The sequence below is a fragment of the Schistocerca americana genome, chromosome 1 (assembly GCF_021461395.2).
Source record: "Schistocerca americana isolate TAMUIC-IGC-003095 chromosome 1, iqSchAmer2.1, whole genome shotgun sequence".
NCBI lineage: Eukaryota > Metazoa > Arthropoda > Insecta > Orthoptera > Acrididae > Schistocerca > Schistocerca americana.
Genome location: NC_060119.1, coordinates 357,478,391 through 357,496,168, shown reverse-complemented (window position 1 = coordinate 357,496,168; position 17,778 = coordinate 357,478,391). Strand labels below are relative to the sequence as shown.

Genomic DNA, 17,778 nt, shown 5'->3' with positions numbered 1-17,778 from the left:
GATTAGGAGAACAGTTTCTTTTGCAGTTTCCTTTGTTCTACATAGTATAACTTTTCTCATGTATCTATTTTTCATATTGATAATACATCTTTGTGATGTGCCATCCTGTTGCAGATCTTCATGGTCATTGTTCTCTATGAGAAACAACATTCCCCAATTGACAAATATTTGAAGGCCATGTGAAGTGCCTGGATAAGCATTTACTTATGTTACATGCTTTCAACATTTTTACTTCAGACTACAAAATATATATATTTTTTTAATTTTGTGTGTGCTATGAACAGCCATTATCTGTAATTCACACATTCAAGGCTACATGTTTATTTTCATTTAATTGGCAAGTCAATATGTGCTGGAGAAAACCAAAAAGGAAGAAAGTTTCCTTCTTCTATGTTATATTACACAGAACATGAAAAAGTCTTGATGTTTCTTTTCAGTATGTTCTAGCTAGTTAGCTCCTAAAACATGAAAAAGGTTTGGATGGAGCAGGAAGTTAAACCAGTGTATCACTCTAAAAATAGGCCCGTAAGTTATTTTTGTTAAGCAGTTTATGATGACATAGGAAGGAATGAGTCTTTTCATGTCAAAATTAGGTTCAGTAATGAGATGCTTTTCAACTTTATGTAGTCATTGATACTAAACAAGTGACAATTATAGTATAATAAAACTCCTGTTTTAATGAATCACTGGTGACCCAAGTATTTTTTTCCTTAAATGGGGGTTTTCCTTAAATGGGGGTTTTCCTTAAATGGGGGTTTTCCTTAAATGGGTTTTTTTGCCAGAGTCTATGGAAAGAGTGACCCACAATCATATTCAAAGCACGTTTAGGTGATAGATCACTACTTAATTACAAAACTACCAATATCTTGTGCTCAAAATGTAAATGCAGTAAATATGCAATTATTATATTTTTTGCAGAACACACCTTTTTTTAACAAGATGCATAATTTGTTCTGTCCTTCCAGCATATTGTGGTGAAAGAAGTTGTTGCTCCAGCTGGTTAGAATTGATACACCTACATTAAAAGAGGGAAAGAAATTTCTGACAGTGTCAATTCCTTGCACTGCAGCAGCAAAACTAGATGCAATACTGCCCTTCTTCTTCTTCTTCTTCTTCTTCTTCTTCTTCTTCTTCATCATCATTGTCACTGCCAGCTCCTGCTTGTGTTGCTTGACTTAGAAGTGTTTCACTTGAATCGGTCTCATGTATGGAAGTCAGTATGTCATCATCGAAACAAACACAATGTCCTTGAATGCTCCATTTTCAAAATTATCAGTTTTGCTATACTGTTCTTCTTCTGGAGCTATGTCGTCTTCAGCAGCAAGTGATGTACCACAGTCAGACTTACTTACTTTTTTTTAAAAATCAATACGGTCTTTATGTTGCAGAATTTCAGGCTACCACAAACATATGCATAGCAGTGCTGAGCCTCATCTCTTCCTCTTAAAGAATTGAATCAACTTCTGTACAACTGCTACTCTGCATTTGGCTTTAACAGTTTGTGTTATGCTCATATCCAGAGACGGCAAATGACTCCTGCAATTCACAGGAAGGAACTCAACATTTATGCTCCTTGGAAATTTTGTTTCCTTGGTATGTACAGGGCCGTAGGTCAATAATATGTACAATTTTCCTTCCTGCTGAACCTATCTTTGGCATCTGAACACGTGAAAAAGTCATTTCTGATGTCTCCAGGGACTGCTGTTCTACTCATAGTAGAAAGAAAGTACTGTATGTTTATGTTTTCGAAATAGCTGGTAATAATACTGGGGGCAACTTTTAATTATTATTGGCACCCAGTAACATTGCTATCCTTCCTTAGCCCCCGCCCCTCCCTGTCTATGGCATTTTTCTTGTTTAATGAAATGTGATTTTGTAGGAAGTAAATTATAAAAGATGTCCGTTTCATCAGCTTTGAAAATGTATCTGGACTCATAACCCTGCATCAATCGTGGCACTGTAGTGTTCTTCCCATAGTTTATAATTTCTGTGATCAAAGCCTCACTGTGTCCACTTACACTTTGAAACAACGGATTATGATGTTTTTTAAGTTAATCATTCCATAGCTTTGGCATTTCAGAACACTTTCTTATTTTTGAAGAAACCTCACATGTAGACGACATTAAAATGTATTTCTGTGCTGTGTTGGAAAAATTTTCATGAAGATTGTCATGGGCATTGTGAATGCTCATCAGCTTTTGTTGAACTGTAAGCTGTTTACATTTGCACCTGATATCTCTATAAAAATAAAATTGATAACCTCGACACTTCATCAAACGAACAAATACACTCTTCACACTTTGTGGACTCTGTGGCATTGATCTCAGACCTAAGTGACATGGAAACAGATTTCTGACTCCTTCAATGCTTCTGCTGATTCCTTCAATGCTTCTGCTTGTATTTGTGCAAGGGAAGTTGAGCAGTTTACTTTGGCATAGTTACATGTCAACCAGATGAATCGATTACCATTTACTGCATCACACTAAAAAAATACAACCTATGTGAAATGGAAAGAAATCAGAAACTCATTTGAACACATTAGAAATTACGTAAAACTAGGATTTCAATTTGCAAAATTTTTTATGTTAGTTCCTATAAAGCAGACGTTTTTTTAAAGTGGGGTTGTTAAAAGCAGGAATAAATGACATTGTCTTTAAGGGAGTTTTGCTGGAACTGATGGAAGTATTCATTAAAAGTGGGATTTCCTTAATAGTAGGTTCATTAATTAGGGGTTTTGCGATGTGACAGGTAGCGAGCTCATAGGCCCACACTTATGAACACGCGGAAGGGCATGCCAACTGAAGTTATGTTTGACTATTCGTCTGGCCAGCACCATGTAGGGACATAAGGACGTGTGGGGGGGGGGGGGGGGGGGGGGGGGTCGCATGCGCATGCTTTACTCTAGCTTGTAAAAGAATTATTCTCAAAGCTAGTGGGTTTTCATTCTTTTTGTGTGTGCTTGTCAACAATCTAATACCTCTGCTTTCAGCTTTAATCCAAAAGTATTTACATTCTACCAGAACTTTCCAAGTTTTTCATATTTATACTTGTTTATTGTGAAAATAGGCAATGTAATTAGCGCAACGCATTAAAGATCCCTCAAAAACATTTGATTTTTGGTACTATTGGTTGTGGGAAAGTGCCTAGAAATATGATATTGGTGACAAACTGTTACTGGAATGGGGTTCTTTGAAAGCAGCTATTTTTGCTTGAAAGTAGGCTATTTTCATTTGACTTAAAATCTAGAGCCTTATTTCTTATGTGGAAAGTCAACTGTCATCTTAAGATTATATGTGGACTTCGGCCTTCAGAAAAAACAAAGTATAATTTCAGTGTTCAGTAACCATAAGGTGCCAAACTAGTAAACAACTGCATTCAGATTTACAACATTCTTTCTCAGAAAAGCAAAAAATGCCATGTTTCACAATATTTCAAAAAATACTGTTTATGCAAAATGTTCCTGGTTCTAGTAGCTACATTGATACTAATGGTGTAATATTTGCTATGTTTAACTTAAACTGATTGGTAAGTCCACTTATACGTATCAAGTGATGGCAAGAATTCTAGAAAGGTGTATTTTGAGAACCAGAATTCACTAATAGTATCTACTTCTAAGTTTGTAGTTGAGTGCTGTAAGATTATTTCAGTCATTAATTCTCTTCTTCTTTGCATAACTGTAGGAGGTGGTGATGTTACTCATTTGGTGAGATTTATGATTTCTTCATGAGGACCCAAAACATGCTAAGTAATTACAAAAACTGACCTTTTTTCGTAGCCTCCTGTTAGTCTGAGTTGTCATCATGAGATCATGTGAGGGTACTGTAAGGCAGGTTAGGAAAAATTTTAAGTAGATTGAGCATGACGTGGGAAAGAGGTGTATGCTGTTCACAACACGCATGCTTGTTTATCTTGTGGTGGTGGTAGGTTACACTTAAAGACATACACATATTGCAATCTTGCTTTTGCTGCAATCTTCTGATAGTAGTGCATTTTAGATCAGAATACAAATTTGGTTTTCACAGGTTCTGCACCTGCTGCGACCAAATGAACCCTATCCAACTGAGCCAGAGCAGAAGGCAGAATTGGACAAGGTAACATCTACAGTACTTTGTAAAAAGCTCTTTGGATTATATTACTGAGTATTTAGATTTGTTGTGGGGAAAACAATAGTATTGGACTGTTCAAACAAATGAGAGACTGTCACCTACCCTCTCTCAGGTGGCGGTAGAATTTTTGATGAGATGTTTTCAACAACTCTTCATCCTTATCTTTTGCAGTATACTGAAAAATAACAAATTTTTATGAAGAATTCTTGACAGGAAAGTATTTATGAAGCATTTCGCCAAGAAAAGATAATTTGAGTGCATTAGTCAAAGGAAATCTGCCCATTGCTACTTTCCAGATGTTTAGCCATCAGCTCAAGTTTTTCTTTCAGTCTTTAATATGCAATTCGGTGTACGTAACTTTTTAAGTGACACAGTTCCAATTAACACTTCCACCAAACTTCTGTACATACTACTTGATGCAATTTATATGTCTAATTTCTCAACAGTGATGCTTCATTTTTGTCCAGATTAAGGCTATTTATTGTTTATTCTGTGCTGGCTTTACTGAACTTTAGTTTTCTGTTGAAGACTAGTACTTTCACAGTGCTTTTATCACAGAAAGAGAATTAAATCATTGTAAACATAATGATGATAATTGTTTCCAGAAATGAAACTGTAGTCTGATGAGAGTGACTGACAAGTTCATAAGCTGTGAGAGTTTTACCTAAGAACAGATATTATTAGTAGTAGTCATCCTAAGGCAAAATCTTGCTACAGATACAAAAAATAAACATACAAAAGACAGTAACAACAGCTTTTAAGAGTGAGTCTTTCTCTCTGTGGCAGCTTCTACACTGTCAAGTCACATTAATGTGACTATTTGGCAAAAGCCTGAATAACCATATTTTGCTGCAAAGACTGCTCAATACATGCTGGAAGAGTGTTATTGAGATTCTGGAAGGTGAGGACAGGGATGTGGAGCCATGCTGACCCCAGTGCTGTGGCCAAGTGCACTGAGTTTCCCAGTTGAGGATACATGATGCGAAAGCCCAATTGAGGAGATCCCACAGATTTTTGACTGGGTTTCAAACTGAGGAGATCGGTGGCCAAGGGAGTATGACAAACTCATCTTAGTGCTCTTCAAAACACACACACATGCACTGCGAGCTACGTGGCATGTTATATTGTCCTGCTAGTAGACGTTATAATGCCGAGGAAAAGGAAAAAAAAGTTGCATGTAGGGGTGGACATGGTCCCGAAGGATAGGTGATACTTATCTTGATCCATTGTGCCTTCCAGAATGACTAGATCACCCAGGGAATGCTATGAAAGCATTCCCCAGACCACAGTGCCTTCTCCCCTGGCCTTGATCCTTCCAACGATTGTTGCAGGTTGTCTTCTTTCAGATTTTTCACGTGATTCATCTAAAAAGGCCACCTGTTGCCACTCGGTGTATGTCGAGTTGTGCATTGATGTGCAAATTCCTGCAGTCGCATGGGTGCATGAACCAGGCACTTGCTGCGGAGGCCAGTATGCAGTAATTGTCATTGAGGAGATTGTTAGCAACGCCTTGGTTTATCTGGATGGTCAGTTGCTCTACAGTTGCACACCTATTTTCCCATGCACATCTCTGCAGCCATCATTCACCCCTGTCACCTACGGCCCTTGGTGCACCAGAGCTGACATTGCCCCAGTTTTGTATAGCAGCATTTTGCACCATTTAACCATGGCAGCATATGGACAGTTTCCAAACTTAGCTATTTTGGAAGTGCTTCCACCCTTGGCCCAAAATGCAGTGATCATATCCTTTTGGACGTCAGATGACTCACTCCATTTCCACATTAACGACGGCACATGCACTATTTTCTGACCTTGAACATGCTTTATGTACCCTGCAATGCCAGTGCTGCCACATGCCGTGTGTGAGTGGTTATTGCACAGTGACATCGAACATAGGCGGTGGTCACATTAATGTGATTGGACAGTGTATATTATAACAATACTTTCTGATAGCATTCAGTTATATAATGGAACTAGAATCGTACCAGGACCATTGCATTCCACTAACACCACTTGAGTCATGTAGAGGTGGCTTAGAGTTTGACTAGGAATTTCATTGGCCATTGTTTCTTATTTTCTTAATTCATCACAGGGTTGCTCTGTTTCATACCTTGATAGACTGACATCCTTAGAAGAAAGGAAGCAGCAGAGAAGAGCTTGTCCATGACCATGATCTGTGAATTTATTCCAGAATGAATATTTTACTCTGTAACATTCCGAAAATCTAAGAAAGTAGTTGCTGTGTTTTCAGCCCAAAAACTGGTTTGGCCCAGCTTTCTGCACTGCTCTATCCTGTGAAAGCCTCATCATCTCCAAGTAACTATTGCAGCTTACATACATTTCAACCTGTTCACTGTATTCATCTCTTGGTCTCTACAGTTCTTACCCTCCACATCTCCTGCCATTACCAAATTGATGAATCTTCATGGCTCAGGATGTATCCTATCAGCTCAGCTGATCTCTTCTTTTAGTAAAGTTCTGCCAGGTCCCCCCCCCCCCTCCCCCCCCCCCACCCCCCCTCCCTCCCACACCCTCTTCTGGTTCAATTCAGGAGCTCTTCATTAGTTACTTGATCTCACCATTCTTCTAAAGCACCACCTTTTTGAAACTTATATTCTCGTCTGAATATGGTATTTTCCACATTTCACTTCTGTACAATGCTTCATTTCAGATAAGCACGCACACACACACACACACACACACACACACACACACACAAAACCACCGAAGTACTCAAACGCACAAGCCTGTGACCATGGTGAGGCTGACTGTGGATTATCGACAGTGCATTGAGCCGGATATTTCCTCAGATAACTCACTGCACAACAAGACCAAGGAAGTTCCCTTTCCCTGTTCATATCCCTGTGTGTTTGTTGGGGGGGGGGGGGGGGGGGTGAGAGCACACATGCTTCCACTAGGGAATAGGGAAGGAGCAAAAACTCAAAAGCAAATGTAAACAGTTTTCTGTTGTGTGTTTCTGTGCACCACACCCCACTAACTATAGATGAGTAGTTACGTTTCCTATAATTTAAAATTATATTAAATCTTAATAAATTCCTCTTTTTCAGAAATGCTTTTCATTCTACAGGCAGTCTGCATTTTATATTCTGTCTACTTCAGCCATCATCAGTTAATTTGCTGCCCAAATAGCAAACCTCATCTATTGCTTTTAGTGTATCATTTCCTGATGTAATTTCTTCAGCATCACCTGATTTAGTTTGACTACATTTCATTAGCCTTTTTCTCTTTTGTTGATATCTTAAAACCTCTTTTCAAGACACTATTCAGTCCATTCAGTTATTCCTTGTAGTGAAGTGACGGGTTTGTTAGGTTGTTCCTGCGGCTATGCCACAAGAGCTTGTAAATTGCTTCTAAAACATGATACTGTACTTAATTCTACAGTCCACGTGTCCACATTTCAGTTCACCTAAACTGAAAAAGTCATACTCTCTAATTTGAAACTGAGTAAGGAAATACTGATGACAAATTAAAATTTCGCTGTCTTTAATAACAGCACATATATAGAATTCTGTTGTTTCACAGGCACAAGATCCTATGTAAAATCCATCAATTTTTACTCCTCTAAAAAGCACATGGGACAGGTCAGAGAATTTCATTTCATGCGGATTACTGTTCTGTAACTAATAAATAGTTTTAATAATTCAAAATACTGTTTATTGCTTACATAAAACTGGTAATTTTTTTACTTCACATGCCACATACATTTAGAATATGAGGGGCAGTACACAAACCATTTTTGACCAGCATGAAAGAGGCATTTCAAGCATTGCAACTGCAGATTACATAACAACAAAGTTCCATTGCAGAACTTTACACTGGCCTGTTTGATAGCGACACATGCTGTTGGCAAAAGACTTTCAGTGAATGAACCATGTGGCAGCTTCAGTGTTGCTTATGTAGCCTTGGTTTTGTCTGGAGTGGACTGTGAAATGAAATGGTTGCTACTGAAGTGCCAGACCCCTTCCTCTGTTCTTACAAAGAGCCTTCTCTCCAACTAAATAATTAATGATTTGTCCAGTTGATATCATATCGCCTGTGAAACTATCGATCTATACTTAAAGAACATTTACATTTAATTTTACTGTAATATCTGATTAATTGTAATTGTTGCAATTTTTTCAAAGGAACCTTGAGTGGACTCTACCCTCTGAACTGTCTCTTCTGCTATTGCTGTACCTTTGTAAAATTCATTAAATGCACTTTAGTTTGGTGCATTGTCATTATTTCTTATGTGGGATATAGTGCTGTAGTGTCCGAACTCAGGCTTATTATTACTATTAAGATTTTCTGTCCTTTTAGTTCAAAATTCATATTTCTTTAATAAGCTCAAAGTATGGAAGATCATTTTATCAAGTCTTATACATACTATTTAACTTCAAAACTTGTATAATCTCAAAATTCCAACTGTTTATATCTTTTTCCCTGCAGTGTGAAATTTTGAAAAACAGTGTTTTTTGTGGAAACTACGTGTTGGATTTTGCTCAAGCTTGGTATTTTTTATGTCTACATCATTCTACATAATGCTATGAACAAATTACAAAATTATATCAATATTTAATTTTTGTGTTTCTCAGTTGTGCAACTCTTTCTCTGCAAAGTACGCGCAGAATATGCGCCTGGTTTGACCTTGGAGTTGGGTAAACAGAGAATGGAAAATCCATCTTTTCCACTGACTTGCCACTATTACAAGGCAGCAAACATGCTTGCTTCCGTCCATTGACAGAATTGCAATGTCATTGGCAAACCTCATAGTTTTTATTTCTTTTCCATGAACTTTAATTCCTTCTCCAATGGTATCCTTAGTTTCCTTTAATGCTTGCTCACTGTACAGATTGAGTAACACTGGGTATAGGGTAAAACCCTGTCTGACTCCTTTGTCAGTTGCTGCTTCCATTTCATGGCCTTCAGTCCTTAATACTGTAGTCTAGTGACTGGAAATTATCTACAGCCTTTTGCTCCCTGTATTTGAATCCTGGTACCTTCAGAATTTTAGAGGGTGTACTATAGTAAACAGTACCACATTATTATTTTAAATCTGCAAATGCTTTAAGTGTAGGTTTGTCTTTCTCTAATTTGTCTTCTGAAATAAGTCATATGATCAGTATTTCGTCTCCTGCACCTACATTTCTTCAGAACCCAAACTGACCTTACTCAGGGCCATCATTTACCAGTTTTTCCATTCTTTTTTAAGTAATTTCTCTCTGTGCTTTGCAGGCACAACTTATTGAATTGATAGTTCAGTAAAATTCACACCTGTCAGTACCTGCCTTTTCAGAATTGGTATTATTACATTCTTCTTGAAGACTGATGCTATTTTGTCTATCTTATATTGTGTCTCTTGCGTGCCAAGTGGTATAATTTTGTTGCGACTAGATTCCCAAAAGATCTCTACATTTCAGTCGGAATGTCATATGCTCCAAGGACCTTGTTTTGACTCAGGTCTTTCAGTGTTCTGTGAAACACTTCTCGCAGTATCGTGTAGCCTATCTCATCTTCATGTACTTCCTGTCCCCTTTCTATAATTCTGTCTTCATAGCCCATTTTTACTTGGTACTGGCTTGCCATTTGGGCTTTTGATATTGATACTGGTGCATCTCTTGTGTCCAAAGGCACTTTATATCATCTGGGGGCTGCATGCATCTTTTTACCTTTATGTAAACATACTTCTGCTGTCTAGCTTTTGTCCTTTAGCTGTTTCTCCACAGCCATTTGACACTTTCTATCAGTCTCATTTTTGAGACATTCGTATTCTCTTTCACAGGCTTCTTTTGCTTTATTTTCATATTTTCTTCTTTCATCAGTTAAATTCAATATCTCCTGTGTTATCTATACTACTTAGATACTTTGCAAACCATCATATGGCGTGTGGCGGAGGGTACCCTGTACCACTTATATTCATTTCATTTCTGTCTAAATTCCTCTGTATCAGCCCTGATTTTTCGTATCCTCAGTCTTACATGCAGTGCATGTTGGTGCCACTATCTTATCCAAGAATTTCTGCTAGGCCTTTTGTTGTTGCCTATTTGAACCTCTGCTGCCTTCACTATTCCACTTCAAAGCTACCTATTAATCTTCCGTTGTACTTCTTACCATGTTTCAGTCAATCATTGCCTAATGCTCCCTTTGAAACATTTAGCAACATCTGGCTCTTTCAAATAATACATGTCCCAGCAATCTAATTTCCTTCCTTTCTGCAATGTTTCAGTTTTACTCTGCAGTTTGCAACCAATAAATTATGGTTACGGTCCACATCGGCCCCAGAAATGTTTTCAAAACTGGTTTCAGGGTTTCTAACTAACTTTCTGTTGTCTATCTGAAACCTTCTGATATTTTCAGGTTTCTTCCATATACACTACCTTCATTCATTCTTCTTAAATAACATGTATACAATAATTAAACACTTAAAAATACTACCCATGAGTTTCCCTTTGATTTCTTTTCCCCAATCCATGTTTTACTTTTATTTTTCCTTCTCATATGCAGAGCTAGTTAGCATTTAAATGTGTTCTGCTGTAGTGGATGTTGGCTCTATATCTATCTTGGCTGTGATAATTTGCTCAGCTCACTTACCTACATTAATTTTTTCTTATTCATTATTAGAGATACTCGAGCATTTTTTCTTATTCATTATTATAGCTACTCCTGCATTGCCCCCATTGTACTTGGTGTTGATAAAGCTCTATTCACCTGACCAGAGATCACACTCTTTCTGCCACAGCACTTCATTAATTCCACTATATATAACTTCAACCCATCCATTTCCATTTTAAATTCTCTAATTTGTTTACCGTTTTAATATATATTACATTCTACACATACAAACATATAGAATTCCAGCATTTTACAACTGCAATATTTTACCCACGGGGATGTCATTGTCATTAAGCCATACAGTAAAGCTACATGGGAAATATAAGAGCTACAGTTTTCTTTTAGTTTCAGCTGTATGCAGTGCTAACATGGCTAGGCCTTGTTGACTTATGTTACAAGACCAGATCAATCAGTTATCAAGACTGTTGCCTCTGCAACTATGGAAAAGGCTGCCACTCTTTCATTGGGGAGAATATGTTAGCTTTATCTCTCCTTTCCAATGTAGTTGTAGCTACGGTATGGCTGGCTGTACCACTGAACTGTGCAAGTCACCCCACTGTGGCAGTGTCCACGATTTGTGGGAAATACTTTTACTTGTGCAAAATAATTGCTAATTTCATTTATCTTACTATCTCCTCTCTGCAAATTTTGCATTGCTTATTGTTATGTTACTTAAACTTAACCTCCTTGTTCCTTTTTCTGCTGTTGTCTTCTTTAAACACTCTTTTTGTAAGTACCTCATCTTCCTACTCTTGCCCCTACATCTGCATAAATATATTCCGTGATTCCATGTAATTCAGAGGTGAACAGTTCATGATAACTGATCCTACGAATTAATTGGAATATTTCATTTACTTTCTGTTTTACAGTAAAATCAGTCCTGTATCACTTTATGTTCATATTTTCTGTTTTATTAATGGTAGCTTTTTGTAGTACTAGTTTTGTGGTGATAGGAGATATTGATCTCCCATCATCTGTATACCATACTTGAATTTGTTTATCATAAGATGTTGATCCCAAGCTTGGGGACAGTGAACATAATATAAAAACATCTACATCAGAATTCGTATTTTAAGTTTTTCTCTTTTCAGAATTAATAATTGAAGCATAACTGTTTGATTATAGTAAGGGGTGAATTTCAGAATTAAACGTAAAACAAAAACAGAGAAAATGCAACCATTCTGATCCAGCTGAATGATGACACATTTAACAGATTAGAAGAATGACACTTTAGAACTTTTGGTCCTTTCATAATGTAAATACAAAAACACTGCCCACTGCCTCGCCTCTTAGGAGGCGCACATACAGTTGAGGCAACACTCATTAGTAATGGGTAGGTGCCACATGTGTGCCTATCACTGTAGATTTGGTCTTCAGACAAGAAATAATAATTGTTCAGAATAATTACGGTTGTGCATTTTGAATCTCAACAACTCTAAAACATAGAACATAGTGTTTTGTGGCAGCAACTTGTGGGAATTTATTTACTTATGGATGGGCTGGGGGGGGGGGGGGGGGGGGGGGGGATCGTTATGTATCGGTATGGGAGGTCTGCAGTGATAAGTTCAGAGACTGGTAGTAATGAATAGAAACAGGGAAAAAATGCCTACGATAGTGATTACTGTCTTAAATGTAAAGGGACACTGTGCCAGTCAATTGGAAATGCTTGTCAACCAGGCAGAGGATCTTGTGAGTATGTTCAGACCAACTGCAGTGGGACAATGAGGAGGAAGACCTTTTGAACTAGGTTAGTGTAGCTTTGCTTCAGGTCCAAGTAAAGGGCCGGTGTATGAAAGGATTGCCAATGTGAGAAAGGAAATTGGTTAAAGTATTGGGTTTTGGAGTGATCGTAAATTTTGAATATTATGCTGGATTTCTCTTTATCAGTAAAAAGAATCATTATGTAAGGCTTTGTATTAAGTTCTTGAGATCGTATTGCTCTCATAACCTCAGATTGGACTAACCAGAAAAGGAGTTTGCAGAAGAGGCAAGTGAGATAATTGAGTTACTGGATTGGAAAAGGGGGGGGGGGGGGGGAGATCATGAATGAAAGAGATGTGAACTTTTAGAGAAAAGTTTGAGTATGTAATTCGGACTGACTGCTCATTGTGGTGAGTCGTGCAGAACTTTCAGTGAAGATAATGCTCAAAGAAAAGTGAATTTGTCTTTTACAAGTATAGCATGGTTAAATCAAGTTATGGGGCTGAAGATAAAAAGACATTTTGAGAAGTCTGAGATTTCTTCAAGAGTCACTGTTATTAAAAGGTGCAGTGTGCAGTGATGAGAGTTTGGAGAGGGTGTTTGGGAGCAGTCTGTTAAGGATGGTAAGGGGATTTTTGAGGTGTCTGGAAAGTGGAGCAGGTCAACAGTACAAGGTTTGGGAGGTCAGCAGGGGACTAATGAATACAGTGAGTAGTTACTCAACCAGGAAGAGTAGAATATAATTAACTGAGGTATATTCCTCAAATAATGCTCACAGTAGTGTTTCAACTGTAGGAGGATGTGGATTGCAGGACATAAATGTTACAAAGTAAAACAGTCTCTTGAAAGGAGTATAGGAAGTTTAGTAGGGCATGTGTGTGAATGGGTACATTATGTAAGATCAAAGTGGTGAGGGTTAGGGAATGATAGAACTGGAAAAGATGAAGGCCTTTGTGAAAGGATGGCAATTTTTTACAGTAGAAAAAAGACAAAAAGTTTGGAAGTTGGTTCCTCTTAGCTCCACTCCCATCCCTCACAACAACATTTATTTTACACAATAAGCATTTTGTGAGCCATACCATCCTTTTTGTGTTGCCCATGCCAAGTAGGCATTTGGAATTGCACTTACTTTTGAGATTGATGCAGTAGTATGCTTCACATGTGTTAAAAATCTGAAATGTTTTTTCCTTTAATATTCAGCAAAGCAGTCAAGGTTTTAAGCAGCACACAAGAAAACATGTAATTAACGTACACATATGGAAAGGAATAAAGAATGTGTGTAGAACATACATATAAGCAGAGGCATAGATTCTCATTTAAAACACTCTTTAGAATCAGTATCTAATTAAAACACTTCATACTATCAATCCACATTCATTAATCATTTGATGATGTCATGCTCTAGCGAGTAACTTGTTTAACATGTCACTGAGCACCTGCTGCGTCGGGATTTGTTCCTCTATAACTTGAGCTGAGTATCTTTTCTTGAATAAAATTGTGTCTGATATCAGTATGTTTTGTACTTCTGCGATATCCACTTGTTTTGGATAAACCAGCTGCATCTCTGCTATCACTATAACATTTAATGGGATAATTTTCAGGGCATGAAGATGCTTCTTTTTTAATCTCTGTAGCCAGAGTTCCTCATGACATGCTGAGTCCAGGGCCATGTATTCAGCTTCAGTAGTTGATAAAGCAATTGTGGGTCTTCTTGCTAGGCCAGAAAATTACAGCACCTCGTGATTTCAACAGAAAAACACTGACAGACTTCCTGTCCTCTTTGTCTCCTGCCCAGTCTGCATCATTGTAACCTGTGTTGTTGTTTTTTCTTCCCTAGAAGATTACATCTTAAAGTTCTCAGTGCCTTTGAAGTGTCTCCTGATTCTCTTAACTGCCTGCCAGTGAGGCACACTTGGAGCACTGTTGAAGTGACTTACAACTGTGATTGCATGTACAAAATCAGCACTGGTTCCCATCTGCACATACATCAAACTGTGTTTAGTTTCTCTATAGGGAAAATTTTCTCTCTTCATTTGTCTTGAGTGTCATATCTAGTGTAAGTATGTGATTGTAACAATATAACAAAAAAGGATAGTTCCTAGCAATTATCCTTTTCATTGTATTGTTACTTTACATCCTGGATTTTCCATTGTATGTATGTGGTTGTTATTCACAGGTGTTGATACTGTTGATTGTCCATGTTATATTTATTTTTAATATTTGTCCTTTATAAAAGATAGATCTATCCATAATAGTAGCCTTTTGCAATCTCTTAATATTCTGATGCCCAAGCAACATGACACCTCTGCTGGCCCTTGTAATTTAAATTGCTCGTTGAGTTCTTTTTAGAAGCTTACTGATGAACAAGTCATCAACAACAGTTAATGTGTTATTTCCGTTATTCTTCTGATAAACGCATGGATGTACTGTACTTCTTCAAAAGTTAAAGTTACAAAATTGTTGCATATAGCTTAATGTTACAGTGACAAATACTTTGTTTTAATCCATAAACTGCTTTCTTAAACCTTATGATACATTTGTCCTTAACAGTTCTAGTGTTAAAATTTGTCTCGGGGATTTTGACAAAAATCTACACGTTCAAATCGCCTTGTATGAATGCTCTAAAAATGTCCAAGTGATCTATGTCTACATCATTTTTAGAAGCTAAACCAAAACATACATTAATGAATTATAGCATATCAGGGAGCATACATCTCTTCATAGTTTGAACCCTTTGTTTTGTGAGGGTTCTTCAACTGCTAGCTGTGCTATGTATCCTTGGAGATTTATTTTGGTTTTTAAAATCTATTTGGTGTCTGTTGGCTTTGTACCTGAAGGCAGGATAGTTTTCTCCGCATATGATTTTCAGTATGTGACTGCAATCATTTTATTTCCTCAAGCCAGCTGTGTGATTCTTTACTTTGTTAGCATCTTCTAATGATGATGAATCTGATTTATCCATGTCTGTAGAGTAATAGGTCACATAATCATTCATCCTTATCGGTTTTAGAATGAAGTTCTGATCAGTTTTGCTGCGAGGATGCAGCATTTATATTTGCATCTGATAAATTTGAATCTTCTAAGCTGCTCTTATCAGAGCTGATTTGATCTGGTAAAATACTTCTTGAATCTTCTTGATTCTCATCAGTAATGGGATCAGATTCAACTATTTCTGATTCATCTTGCTTAATTTTTGGAATAATTTCTGGCTTCAGAGACTTTTTGAGCAGTGTTATTTCATCATTCTTCTGAACAGTGTTTTCTTGGCATATCACATCTTTTGCTTAATTTTCATTGGATGGGTTGAAATAGCTGATATCCGTTGCCCTGTTAACACCATCCTACCAGTATGCATTCAGTTTTCTTCTTATCTCATTTATGTCTGCTTGCTGTTGGTAGATGACTGGAGGCCTTGCTGATAAATATTCTTACATGACTAAGATTTGGCTCTTCCAGTAAATGCTTCTTCTAGTGTCCCACCTTTTAAAGATTGTGTAGGTAATCTGTTAAGGTGCTGTAGAGTGGCCTACTCCAATACGCTTTTGGTAAGCGCGCATAAAAAATAAGCATCGGTCTTTTCGTACTAATATTCCGTTATCACTTTCTGCTTCTCTGTTTTGATCCAGTGTGTAGGACACTATTGTTTGACGAATTATTACTTCATTCTTTAAGAAGTTTGCCAGTTCGTGGTTCACATATTCCTTCCCATTTTCTGTGCACAAGGCTCTAATTTTGCTACCGTTTTGTTTTTACACAAGCTTCTTGAAATTTTTAATAGTTTCCTGTACTTGATCTTCTTCCCTTAATGTATACAAAAATATCTCCCTCAGATAATCATCTATTAGTCAGGATATATCTGACACTTCTAATCGATCTTGTTTCCATTGACCTACGCAAGTCAGAATGTATTAGTTCAAGGATACATTTTGCTCTCGACTCAGAATTTTGAAAAGGTAGTTTTGTCTGTTTATCTTCCAAGCACATAACATATGGAGACTCAATAGTTCCCATGTAATTAATGCTGTTGGCCTTACCTTTCTGCAAAGCTCCTGTTCTGCCATGACTTAAATGTCCTGTCTTCTATTTCGCATTTGGGAGTCATTTAATAGTGATACAAACTTGGCTCTACTAAATAATTATCTGATTGGGCCAGTTTCTATGTGCCATTATCAGGCATGGGTGTTGTTAATAGATAGTTTTCCTTATTGTAAATGCGAGTCTCGTTTATCATAGGTGATGAAATGTCTCTTTTTTCCACTACTTACATAGAGTAAATTTGTGCTTAACATTGGCATGTAAAGAACATTTATTGTTCTAATTTATTTTTTATTTTTTTTAGCTTGTGCTTGAATATGAGTGTCGCCATTTCCATCAGAAGTTAAATTCTCATCTTTTTGCCATTACCATCTGTGACTTTAACACCAATCTGCATAAATTTGTTTGAACATGTGTGCTAAAGCATCAGAGTCAATATGCCATTCATTATTAATGACTTTACCTCTGTAGTGAAGACTGTCTTGTAATTTGAAGCCCCTTCCAAAGACTTGTTACTTCCCTTGGTTTTCCTGTGGCAGTTTCTTTCAATATGGCCATAACATCTTAGTTTCTTTGAGGAAATTGTGTGTAAAGTTTTTGTTATCTTTCTTGTTCACTAGGAGAGCTGCAATGCTGTTCATCCTTCACTTCCTGCAACAGTTCAGTTTTAATGGTGTCTCAAGTTGTAGGTGTAATGGAATTCTCTAGTCTCATACCCATTGATTTTTAGTCATACAGTAACTATGCCAATAAAATTCACCTACTCACTCATCTTTCTCTTCCAAATTCAAAGCATTTAACTTGCTAGAAGTGGAAATTCTTTTGTATACACATTCTTCTGCTGATGTACAGTTCTCCAGTCAAGTTGTGGGAAGTGTTGTCAGCTGACCAGTTCTTTTGTAAAATCCTGACTCTTCATATAACCATTTTCAGTTGTCGCAGGCTTTTTTTTGTGGTTGTTGTGTTGTGTAGGTGCATGTAAACTGCTGGACCAACTGACACTAGCATTATACACTTTCAACTTGTCTTTTACTTCACTTGAGCTGCATTCCAATACCATCTCATGTTGAAGATATATTTTCATTGCAAATTGTCACGTACTATAGTTCTCTATTGCTTTCAGTTTTTCTATAAGCTGTAATGAATTTAAGGCCACAATTCCAGCTTTGAATAAATCATTGAACTTAGGTTTTTTTTCGTAATTTTATAATAAACTGCCTTTATTGGCTGGACAGTATAGTATGGGCTTGTGACCTGTTGTTTTTTCAGTTTCATGTTCAGTAAAATGATTACAGTTTGAAATAGCACACAAGAAAACATTTTA

At 37.2% G+C, this 17,778-nt stretch overlaps 1 protein-coding gene across 1 annotated transcript in view; it reads left to right on the top strand.

Moving 5' to 3' along the window:
- Window positions 1–17,778, top strand: part of LOC124599864 (U2 snRNP-associated SURP motif-containing protein) — a 158,761-nt gene that overhangs the window by 41,752 nt on the left and 99,231 nt on the right. The window contains exon 9 of the mRNA XM_047136113.1: window positions 4,023–4,091. Coding sequence (XP_046992069.1) covers window positions 4,023–4,091 — 69 coding nt within the window. The remainder of the gene's footprint in view (window positions 1–4,022; window positions 4,092–17,778) is intronic.